Raw genomic sequence first — 11898 nt, 5'->3', positions numbered from 1 at the left:
CCTCAAAAATTTCTGATCCATACCTAATCATTTTGTTCTAGAAACAGGCCTGAAATATCATAAACCGCTCAGTTCAGAAAAGAAACAAGGATTACCCTGGTGGGTGTACAATGGGGAAAGAGTCCTGAAAACTCCATCTGGCTAACTACAGTAATTACTTAGTACCAGCAAAAATGCTGTACAAAATAATTCTAACTGCAGATTTTCATATTTTGAGGGAAAAACTGTTGAATTGCTTCAGTAACCACACAAACAATTTGATTTTGATGATGTAAGGTGGCAACTTTTTTCAGATTTGGTTGATCTTACATGTAATGAGAATTCACAGCTCTCTACTGTCATTTGCTTTGAATTAGAGATGGCATGATACCACTTTTTTATGTCCGATACGATATCATAAATTTGGATATCGGCCGATACCGATATGAATCTGATATAGTGTTTTTTAATTAAAACTGTTTTTGTAATATCTTGCTGCATTTTGTATAAGTTCAAATTCAAGTTAAAAAAAAAACAAACAAACACTAAAGCTATTCTGTTATACCTGTATGCAAAAAAATACAATGTACCCAAAATATTTCATAGTGATATCATAAGCAACCTAATTAATAGGGTTGCAAGCTCCCAGCAAAAAAAAGAAATTGGGAACCACCCTCCACCTCATGATGCTTAATCGATGTAATCAACTTTAATTTGATTCAGTGTGAAAGAAAATGCACAGAAATCCATTATTTTTCAAGAATAATTAAATAGATTCAACATCTTTCTTCAACAGAAGTGCAGACTGCACAGATGGTATCTTCCCAAAGGAAAAAGTGTATATTAAGGTATATTAGACTTAACAGTTACTATATACAGTAATGGACTTCTATACATTTTACATCAGATTAAAACTTTGGGTGTAAGATTCAGATAATTATTAAAAACTAGACATTTTAAATGAGAATAAGAAAGAAAAGTATTTCTTTGTGCCCCCTTCTCCCTGTTAATGCCCTATCGCCCCCCCCCCTGGCTAAACTTTGCTAGATCCGCCCCTGCACAGTTACCAGCTGTCAGCTAAGTAGAAAAAGATCGTGGTGTACAAAGTAATATTAAATAAATTCTAACAACAGCTTATCAAGCTTAAACGTGCTGCTGTTGTTCAGCCGCTGGTTTCCTCTTTCTGGCGCGAAGTGGCCGATAAACAAACATGAGAGACATACACTCGCGACAGAAAAGCTGATCAGCTGATCATTGATCAGTTTCACGATTGAAGTGGCAGCAGGAGAGAGAAGAGGCTGTTCAGGTTGTTGAGCTTAATGCTGGAATGCTTTACAAACATTCAGAGATGAACTTACACACTTGCTTTACTTCTCTCTGGGATAACTTTCTCGGAGATGAAATGCCACTTTGGTAGCGAAGCTCCAAATGCTGAACCAGACAACAGATCTCGCACGCCACAGCCGCTCTATCACGTGATGCATACTGCTCCAACACGCTACGGTTATGAGCCGAGTTACGCCATGTCGCAAGTTTTGTGAGGTGCTTTTTTGATATTTAATGGATCGGATTACATTTTTTATTTCTCTCCGATATCGGACAGATACTTAATATCGGATCGGTCCATCTCTACTTTGAATGGGGTGAAGTCGTATGCTGCTGAATTGTAGATTTGTTTCTTCACTCCTGGTAAAAGAGCCGGATTCAGCCAATCAAATCCCGTTAGAAATATATCAGTAGAGCGTGAGGTAGCCGGCTGTGGAGTTCAGCATCAAAGTGAAGGAGAGTTTAATCATCACCATGTTGTTTAGTAACAGACAGATAGCCAACTCCTAACCAAAGCTTGGCTAGGTTGCTTTGTAAGTGACAGGTGTTTGTTGCTATGGCAAAGACACCCAGAAACATCACGGCATCAAGTGTTGAAGTAACGCAGAGCCGCCACTTTGTATGTAAACTAACTTCTGTGTATGTATATGATATTTTTTAGGTAAACAAAATGCTTCAGATGTGTTGTACTCACTGGGGAAAAACACAAACATCAAATTTACACATAACCATTTTGTGAACACAAACATGCTGGAAAAATAAGACAAGCAGTGGCAGAGCCTACTCACAAATGCATCTCGCTGCATTATTTACAGCACTATTTTATTTGATCTTGATATGACGGGCAAACATCTTAAGCCGAAGACGCCACACACTCCTTCCCCCGGGCATCACATAGATCACATAGTAAAAAGACCAAGTGCTGTTGGTTGATCATGAGTCCAAAAAAGCTAATTAGTATGATTTTCTGGATTAGAAAAAATAAAGGTAATAGACTAACATGTAAAAACATTTTCTATGACCGGAAATACCTCAAAATTGACATCAACTATGTACAAAAACATCAATATAACATTTATATATATATATATATTTTTTTATCTTCTATACCCACTAAAATATACCAACGAAGCAGCTATTGGTCAATCTGAGGAACTCGTTCGGCAACGTGTTTTTGAAAACAGTTTAAATATCCTTCAGCTATAAGTGTGAAAACTCCAAAACAAAAATAAGTAGGGAAAAAGGAGAAAACAAAAAAGAAAGACCATTATATAAATTAAAAAACAGAACCCGACAAACGTCCTGTGTGTATCCCGTGTGCCTTTTTTGGAATACTGCAGAGTGTGAGGAGGTAGGCTGCTTCAGCCAGCTTCTCCAGTGAATAAGAGTTTGTTCGAGGATGGGCCGCTTCTGACCATCCAGCAGGGAGCTCCCGAAGCTTTCCTTTTCAGTTCGTCTTCGTGTGCGTGCAAAGATTCAGACGCAGCTCCATGATGTGTGATGTAGGCCACAGACAAAATAGAAGGGCACTTTTTTTTCTCTTTTCCCCAAAAACTCAGGATGAACTCTTGTGATGAAATAAGGGAGAGGAGACGGAGTCTAGAATTAGGGGTGGGGGGTCAGTGGGGTTAGCAGCCTTCTTGTTTGTCAAGAGTTTGTTTCACAGTTGAATCGAATATCCACCCAGACTAGCACAAACTTGGCAATATATATATATTTATATACAGTATATAACCTACAATCATGAACAAGAGAGACACAGGAGATTCATCCTTAAATACAAAAAGTGTCTTCTGGCGTCCGAGCTTGGACTTGCTGTAGTGTGTGTTTGTGGCATCTGAAGAGAAAAATAAGGTCCTGAGATATGCACTGAGGGGCTGCTGAGGAGAGTGTTTGAGTGTGAGCTATATAAAACAACAAAAACAACAAAAATATATTTAAATCTATAGCATCAATGAGTTTGTGTGGGATGTGTACAGTATGTTAGGAGGGGCTGGACCGTGGTAGGGCCAGTATTCGTCCGTTGGTCTTTCCCCCGTTCATGTGTGTGAACGGGATGTGATGCTCCTCGTAACTGCCCCTCAGGCCCATGGAGGAGGCCTCGTCCCTGTCCAAACACTGCTCCCTCTGCGAGTACGACGAGGGGTCCAGTGGTATGCTCTCCATGTTTTCCATGTCCAGGTCGAAATCCTCGCTCTCTGGCGGCTTGTTCTCCTCGCTGTAGAAGAAGGAGACCTCCTGGAAGGTTGGATGCAGGTCCTCCCGCAGCATCTCGATGATCTCCTGGAAGGTGGGACGCATCTTGGGGTTGTACTGCCAGCACATCTGCATCAGGTTGTGTCTGCAGGATGAGACGGGGAGATTAGGAGCTGAACTGTCTACATCTTTATTTTTATAATGTACTTATGGTTGTTCTGTTAAGAATATTTCAGTCAAATCAACTTCACCTGATCAGGCTTCATAGATACGATATTATCCTTTTAATAAACAACATTAAAAACAAAACCAACTCCCTGATTTATATTATTCCCTTCCCCTCACCTCTGTTGTCCATGTGCACTGATTATTTTGAGTCACTGTCCTGCTGCAGCAAATGCTCAGACATCAACAGCTAAAAATATGGCCACCCTGAGAGCACACTTTAAGCAACACCTGCTAAAAACTGCTCTGCCCAGCTGTTTTAGGAAACTAAAAAGTAAACTGTACATCTGTTAGCAGCTTCTTTTTTTTTTCTTTAAAAAAATATTTACATATTTGCTCTCACAGCTGAGTTCAGATTTAGCACCCTGCACATTCCATTTTATAATGTATTTTAGCACATCGTTAATAGTTATTTATGAACATCATGAAATCCTATGCTTCACTTCCAATCTCAGTGATCTAAATTGAATAAAGTTCAACTTTTGACTGTGGACTTGTGAAATAACTGCTTAAAAGTGTTTTGACACAGTTTGTAGTTTAAGCAGGAGAAGTTGTTTTTCTCAGTGCGTAGCCACCAAATCCCCGTGATCATACTCACAGTCTGTCAGCGCAGTTGTCCGGCCGGTCCAGGAAGCCTCCTTCCATGACAAACTTGAGGACCTGTTCGTTGGACATGCCCTGGTACGGCTGCTCAGCCAGCGTGCTTACCTCCCACAGCACCACCCCAAATGACCTGGTAAACAAGCGAAGAAGAGGGAACGACATGAGGAGAATGAAAACGCAGCAATTAGACCCTAGAATAAATCTGCCTGCAAACATGATTGATGCTGTTAACAGATAGACAGAGTGCAGACAGGTGCAGGTGATACTGATAAACAATGCTGTCTGCTCCCATGTCGCCTAAATATCTGTCATATATTTAAAACTTCCACATGGATGGTTTCAAAAGTGAGAAGTAAAGGATGAAGGAGGAGATGGAGTCTAAAATTCACACGTGTCACTAACCAGCAGTCTGAATGTGCAGTGAAGACGCCGTCCTTCAAAGACTCAGGTGCCATCCACCTGACGGGCAGCAGACCCTTCCCTCCTTTCCTGTAGTAGTCGGTCTCATAGATGTCTCTGGTCATACCAAAGTCTGGAAGGAAAACATAAATCAGACTCCAAATTACAGCCAAACCTGCACCAATTATCAGAAAGATCTGGTGGTTGTTATTTTACATTCACTATCTGCTGTGATATCAGCTTGTGTAACCTTGTGAAGTTCCCTTTTGTATTCAGGATATATCTAATTTATCTTAATTATAAGGGTGCCATTACCATTGCTTCTGCTCACACCTGTTCAGTCAATACATGGCACCTAAAGCTGTGGATTTGAATACTGTCTTAGTAATGTCTGATGACTGAATATAAACACCCATCAGTGTGACAGTGCATTGTTGGCTTTTCATGCTTCCACTATGAGGCACCAAAATCTAAGCAGTTTTTTGTGCCCATTTACTTTATGAATTCTTACCTCCTATTTTGACTGTAAGATCGTGAGCTACCATGCAGTTTCTGGCTGCCAAGTCTCTGTGAACAAACTTCTTGGCGTTGAGGTAAGCCATGCCATCCGCAATCTCAGCAGCCATCTGGATCATCTCCTTCAGAGTGGGTGGTGGACGGCCAGGGTTATTCTGAGGAACATGAGACAGACTTTAAAATTCTGATCTACCAACAAAAGGTTTGGCACAGTTAGGGCTGCTCAATTAATTGAATTTTAATCACGATTACGATCTGGGCTTTCAACGATCATTAAAGTGACTGAGTAGATTATTAGCCCCTCCCTTGTGCTTTACTCTCACGCTGCTCCATGTGGCAAATCGAGCGCACCTCTCTGCATTTCGAACACGTGTCACAACAATTAAGAGCAGCGGTCTCCAACCTTTTTTGCGCCACGGTCCGGTTTATGCCCGACAATATTTTCATGGACCCACCTTTAAGGTGTCGCGGATAAATACAACAAAGTAAAACTAGTACCGGTACTGAAAAAAAGAAAATTTATTCATAACACACGTGAAAAGACCAAGGAAAACCGAGTAAACGATAAAAACGATAACAAAATAACTCTGAATACCGATTTAAAAACCCTGAAAACTATACATTTCACACCGGAGCCTCAACTCTCGCGGCCCGGTACCAAACGACTCACGGACCGGTACCGGTCCGAGGCTCGGGGGTTGGGGATCGCTGATTAAGAGGACCCGAGGGAAGCTCGGAAAGCTAAGCAGAAGTTATTTGGAGAGGAGAGTGACTGCCGTTGGTTGAAAAGAGAGGTAAAAAAACAAAAAACTGCAGTGGTGTGGAAACATTATGGGTTTGCGGAGTCAGACGTGGATCAAGTAGACATAGTGTGTAAACTTTGCTACAGTGTCGTAGCTGCACCACAGAGCAACACTGCAAAGTTCACTAAACATAGATGTTTACATTTTTCATTTATTTTTTATATTGCAGACATTTGCACTGTTATCAGTATTTGCACACTATTTTATATTATTTTTTAACAATCTTTAAAGTCATTATTCAATACATTGTTATTGTTAAATAAATATCGTAAAATAATCGAGATCTCAATTTCAGTGAAAATAATCATGATTATCATTTTTGCCATAATCGAGCAGCCCTAGGCACAGTCATTATATTATTACACTTTAGGTAAATTATTGACAAGATAACACATCGTACACGGTTACACAACATAACACCCCGACACAGGCTCGACTTTCAGTTTGAACACTCAGAACTTATCAGAAAAATAATGAGGTTTGTGCAGATGTCAACAAACATAGCATGTCAGTTCAGAAACACTTTTGCAGTTTTCTTAGTTTTGAATTCAATTTAGTTTAATCAATTTAGTTCCAGTTTAATTTCCAGAGTGAGTTTTACTCATTGCAAATTACATTTTTAATCTTAAAGATGTTCAATTTCAGTTTAAGTAGTAGTTTTTCATGATATCAGACTGAAGATCAACCAAGCAAAATATTGTACAAACACTTGACTCATTATCTAGCCATACAGCAGATTTCAGATTTCCACTGTTTGTTGTGTTAACTACACTGTTTCTCAAAACTATGCCTGAAAAATGTAGCCAACTGAACAGTTTCTGATTAAAAAAAACCCCCAAACACACTTTTATGTCCCAAATCCTCATCCAGCACACGTCTCAGCTAAAAAGGCAAAAGTGCGCACACTGAACACACATACATTTTTTGTTACCATACTGTATTGTTAACTCTGTGATTGATCAATGATGTTCTTTTCACAAGTTAAAAAAAATGCAAAAACAGAGAACGGACACAGTTTAACATCTTCAAGTTAAAAACTGAAAGAAAATAAACAAAGATGGATCAATGAGATGTGTTTTAATCTTATGAAAATTAGAAAAATAAAAAGTAAATTTCTGGACTTGTTCTCTTTCTGAGGTCTGGTCAGGTCACCGTAGTAAAACAAGAAAATCAATATTAAGTCATTTTAGTTTTTAGATTAGTGAATTATTATAACCTTGCTCCCAACACACCAGCCACCCGTTTCAAGGCAGCTGCCATGTTTTCAGTTGGCTTTACTGCTAAAACCTTCTGTCAGCATCCTGCAGCTCAGCCCTGCTTCTGCTCTAACAAAAACGCCATCTGCATGTTTACTTAAAAAGGCGCCGCATCGCTTTGTACACAGAAGCCCCCTCAACATGTATTAAAAGAAAATGCAGATTTTGATATTGAAGGCTTCAGTGTTAATGCCACATAAACTGATCCATATTTGTGCACACAGTCTCTGATGTAACACACTATTATTCTGTAGATGTGATTTAGTCCAAAACAATCTGACTGGAAACAAAATAGCAGATGTTTCACCAGGAAAAATACCCTATGACTCCAACTTTGTTAACAGCTGCTTACTTTAAACACTGATGGATTTAAAGTGTTGTTTATCTGCACTTTTGCAGTAAACTGAATGTATCTTTAAAGCACCTCTCTAGATAAGACCTCACTAAGAACCAAAGTAGAGCCTAATGTGTCAGTAAGAGCAGCAATAGCTCCTCGACTGAGCAGAATTAGCCCAGTTAAAACATGACGCTTTAAAAGCTTTTATGCTGCTCAGTGTAAAAATAATTTCCGCATCCAGTTATAAAAGATTGTTTTGCATAAAGTCAAGAAAATGCAACCTAAGCCTAGTTTGCCTATTATACTCACAAAATGCAGAAGTGAAAAGAAGAAAAGAAACCAGAAGTACAGTCTGAACTAAAAGAAGAATAAACATAATTCAAACTAATGTTTTACCTCAGCGTCGGGTCGCAGAGAGCGCAGGAAGCTCTTCAGGTCTCCGTGGGTCATCAGCTCCATAACCACCAGGGTGGGCTGCCCCTTAGACACCACACCCAGCAGACGCACCTGGCAGATAGAAACATGGGGATTTTCATCTTAATGTAGTTTAGTTTTTTCAAAAACGGGAATTAGAAGTCAGCAGGTGAAGCAGGTGCTTGCCTTTCACACAGCTCTGATTTTAGTACATTTAGTACTTTCTGTTCTAAATACTCAAAAATAACAGCTAACACACACACACAGCTACGGCCCACTGCTTCCAACCCCACCTTAAACTTTTACACATCGCCAGTAACCAAAACCATCAATGTCCTCTGCTCATGAACAACATGAGAAAAACATGTTGCTTCTCTTTACCACGTGGTGGCAGCTGAAGGCTTTCATGACGGAGGCCTCGTTCAGGAACTCGATTCTCTCCCGCAGGCTGGCCGACTCGTTCACCGTCTTCACCGCTACTCGTGTTTCACCCTCGCCTTTGACAATGTCCTTGGCAATGCCCTCATAGACCATGCCAAAGGAGCCTTGACCCAGTTCCCGCAAAATGGTGATCTTCTCCCTGGGCACCTCCCACTCATCTTCCTCATACACTGCAAAAAGAAAAAGGGAAAGAAAAAAACATTTAAATGCATAGGAAAACAGGCATGCCCATCATTACTAATAATAAAATAAAATAAACTATGTGAATAACATTATGAAATTAAATCCAAATTTCATTAGTTGTACTGCTGAAACCCCAAAAATAATGTTTATCAACTAATGCAATAGTAGATCTTATTGGATTAAATCTTTGCAAGTGAGAGTAGAAAATGCAGCAGCAATTAAATTCATGCTAACAAAACTAATTTAATGAGATCCTGCAGAGATGTCGTGGTGCAACAGTTAGTTTAATAGTTGATCCACCAGGAACAATTTCACCAGCCAATCACAAACCAGGGGATCCAATCGCTGATAACGCTGATGTGTAATTGCTACTAAGTTGTCAAAATCCCTTAAATTAGCTAAAATCATTAACTATTCTGTTGTTGACAGGAGACCCAAACCCTGTTTACCATCAGTGCTGAGATACTCGGGATTTGAAGAGGCATAGATGGGCCCGCTGGGTCCTTGGGTTTGACTAAAAGGAGAAAAAAATAAAACAAGCTTAATAAGAACACTGGTAACACGTCGAATAATAAGAGAATGACTAATGAGCCGGATGTGAAAGATATTTACCTTTTCTTGAACATGACGAAGCCTACCAAAGCCACAAACAGCACCAGGACAAAGCAGATGACGGGCCCGATGACGATCTTGACGACATGCAGAGGATCGCCTGTTCAACAAGTCCGCCCGGACAGTGAGTCAAATTTCAGGTGAAAAACAAAAACAAGCTGCACACAATAAACCTGCTAAGCTGGGATCAATATGCTGCTCTGTGATCCTAATCTGCTTCAAGTACAAGCTTTTGATTTGGTTTAAGAAGACTGAGTCATGCCAGGTGTCTGTCTGCGTGTTTTCAAGTTAAAATTCTGCATTTATTTGTATTTACACTCATTTCTGAGCTGTACTCAGAGGGGTTTTTTCAGCAGCAGGTCAAAATAAGAACATCAAACTGTATAAAATTTAATATAAGCACCTTGGTTTCTTAGGTAGGACCACAGGAGGTGCTTTATTAAACACGGTTTTGAAAGCTTTTATAATTTTGTGTGCACAGCAGGCCAATTAGATTATTTTTGTGTGTCTAAAATAGACAACTGATTTAGCAGGATTTGGTCAGATCAGGCAAGACTAGAGCAAAGTCACCATGCTGAAACTTATATTTACTTATATTTGTAAATTAATATCCAAACACTCCATAAAGCTAAGTTCAAAATCTTTGTTTTAATTTTGCTGGCACATTAGAGTGCCAAGGTTTATAGAAGAGAGATTACTTTTTTTCTTATTAGTGCATAAATCAAAATATACTGATAGCCAAGAAGAAAACATACATTTTCATCATGTTTTACAAAGAACGTGATATAGATCAGACTGTAATAAATGGACAAACCCGTCTACACATGCCTTCAGAAAACAGAAGGTGTCCGTAGACAAACCATGTCTGAACTCATTCTGTCTACTTACTTGGATCCTCGACGTAGAAGTACGTGGGCTCGGTCCATGATCCGTTCCCAGCCAGTGAGGTGGCCCGGATTCTCACCGTGTAATTCCCAGGATGCATCACTTTCAGTCTGCAGCCGCGACTCGCTTTGTACATGTTCCTCGACACGCAGTAGTGCAGCTCCTGCGGAGGAACAATGCGGCCGTTCAGGTTTGGAAAGTTTAAAACTTAATTTAGACTCATTTTGTTTCATATCTGTGCGTTAAAAACAAGTTTGTTACTCTTTTGGTTTGTTTTCCACTACAAATAAAATCACCAGCATCAACAAGATGTTCTGACTAACTGATCTCTATAGCAACTAAAACATGGTGCATCGTTAAAATTACTCCTCCATTAAGGTTATCTCCCAAATGACATTAGTGAGACCAACAGACCAAATAATAAGCGTTGCTTTTAGCCGTCTGTGCTGCGTGGTGAGCTTTAAGCTGAACAATTTGTTTCTTCTATATTGTTTTCCATTGAAAGCCAAAGTCATTATGTTTAATGAGAAAGAGGAATATAAAAATTGCTTGGTGTAAGAACCATTTGCATTGGCATGAACTTGCAATGAACTCTGCCATCCAAGATTCAAACTATTACATATACTAAGGCAGTAAAGCCATGACAAATGTGCATGCAGATGTGGAAGCCTGTGGACATGTTCACCTCAGAGTCACCCAGCTTCTTGTAGTTGATCTCATACAGGATGATCATCCCATTCGGGGCTTGCGGTTCCATCCAGGTGATGTGTACTGTTTTCTCTGTCACCTCGCATTTGATGAGACCCAAGATGTCATCGGCTTTGTCTGTGGCGAACAAAACGACATGAGTCATATTTGTGTGAAGAGTTGGGCGTGTTTGGAGTAAATAAAAGATGAGCTGCTCATATTAAAAACTGTTTCCTGTGAGCCAAAAGCTCAGGGGTCAAAGGAGCATGCAAAGAAAAGCGCCTGGACTTCTTTAAGTTGCTTGAAGACGTTTCACCTCTCATCCGTCTTCAAGCAACTTAAAGAAGTCCAGGCGCTTTTCTTTGCAAGCTCCTTTGACTACGATGACCTGGATGACTGAGAACCTTCACAGACAAAAGCTCAGGGGTTCATTCTGTGCTAAACACTCTGTTATACACAGGTTTTTACTACTTTTGGCTCTGTATGATGTCCCAGAGAGGGGAAATCCCAAATATGGTCATTTCTTTTCAAACTTTCTATTTGCAACAAGGAGCGAGTCAGAAGAAGGTTAGCTAAAAGAGATCCGGGTTTATTACACAGACCTACATAACCAAGTTCCTTGGTAACGTTAGCAATGCCTCTTTACCTTCAGGCATTGTGCGTGCGCTGACATACGCCGCCATGCTGCAGCGCGCCGGGTCGGTTGGGTGGTTACAGGCATGGACCTCGATCTGGTAGCTGGTGAAGTGGCGCAGGCCGGAGATAATGGTGGACTCCTTGGCATGGACGGTGACCACGGTCTTGGTGCTTTCAAAGGCTTCCTCATCCTCGGGGATGCTCGTACCCGCGCGAGGGCTTGGTGCGGTGGTTAGGAAGGAAAACGTTCGGTTGGCGATGCCATTCAGATCACGCCGGTCTCTCGAGCGTCTAGATGACAGAGGTCAAATTTAAAGTTATTCAAACACAGAAACCACATTACTTGTTATGTGCATCCAACCCTTTAAAAATGATTTAAAAAGTCAGGCCAATAAAACAA

General features: G+C 40.3%; 1 protein-coding gene across 1 annotated transcript in view; it reads right to left on the bottom strand.

Annotated features, from left to right (window-relative positions):
* Positions 1-2102: 2102 nt before the first annotated feature.
* insra (insulin receptor a) overlaps positions 2103-11898 on the bottom strand; it is a 54434-nt gene continuing 44638 nt past the window's right edge. Inside the window, exons 11-21 of the mRNA XM_085377034.1 lie at positions 11509-11789; positions 10861-11000; positions 10179-10338; positions 9291-9390; positions 9128-9192; positions 8436-8665; positions 8037-8147; positions 5240-5399; positions 4732-4861; positions 4325-4459; positions 2103-3646 (exon numbers count right to left, since the gene is read on the bottom strand). Of these exons, the coding sequence (XP_085233160.1) occupies positions 3289-3646; positions 4325-4459; positions 4732-4861; positions 5240-5399; positions 8037-8147; positions 8436-8665; positions 9128-9192; positions 9291-9390; positions 10179-10338; positions 10861-11000; positions 11509-11789 (1870 nt within the window). The 3' untranslated portion in view covers positions 2103-3288. The remainder of the gene's footprint in view (positions 3647-4324; positions 4460-4731; positions 4862-5239; positions 5400-8036; positions 8148-8435; positions 8666-9127; positions 9193-9290; positions 9391-10178; positions 10339-10860; positions 11001-11508; positions 11790-11898) is intronic.

Source organism: Diplotaxodon limnothrissa, linkage group LG18 (assembly GCF_057381915.1).
Source record: "Diplotaxodon limnothrissa isolate DT_005_m linkage group LG18, D_limnothrissa_male_GT1.1, whole genome shotgun sequence".
NCBI lineage: Eukaryota > Metazoa > Chordata > Actinopteri > Cichliformes > Cichlidae > Diplotaxodon > Diplotaxodon limnothrissa.
The sequence above is the reverse complement of the archived record's forward strand: the minus strand, read 5'-3'. Positions and strand labels throughout refer to the sequence as shown.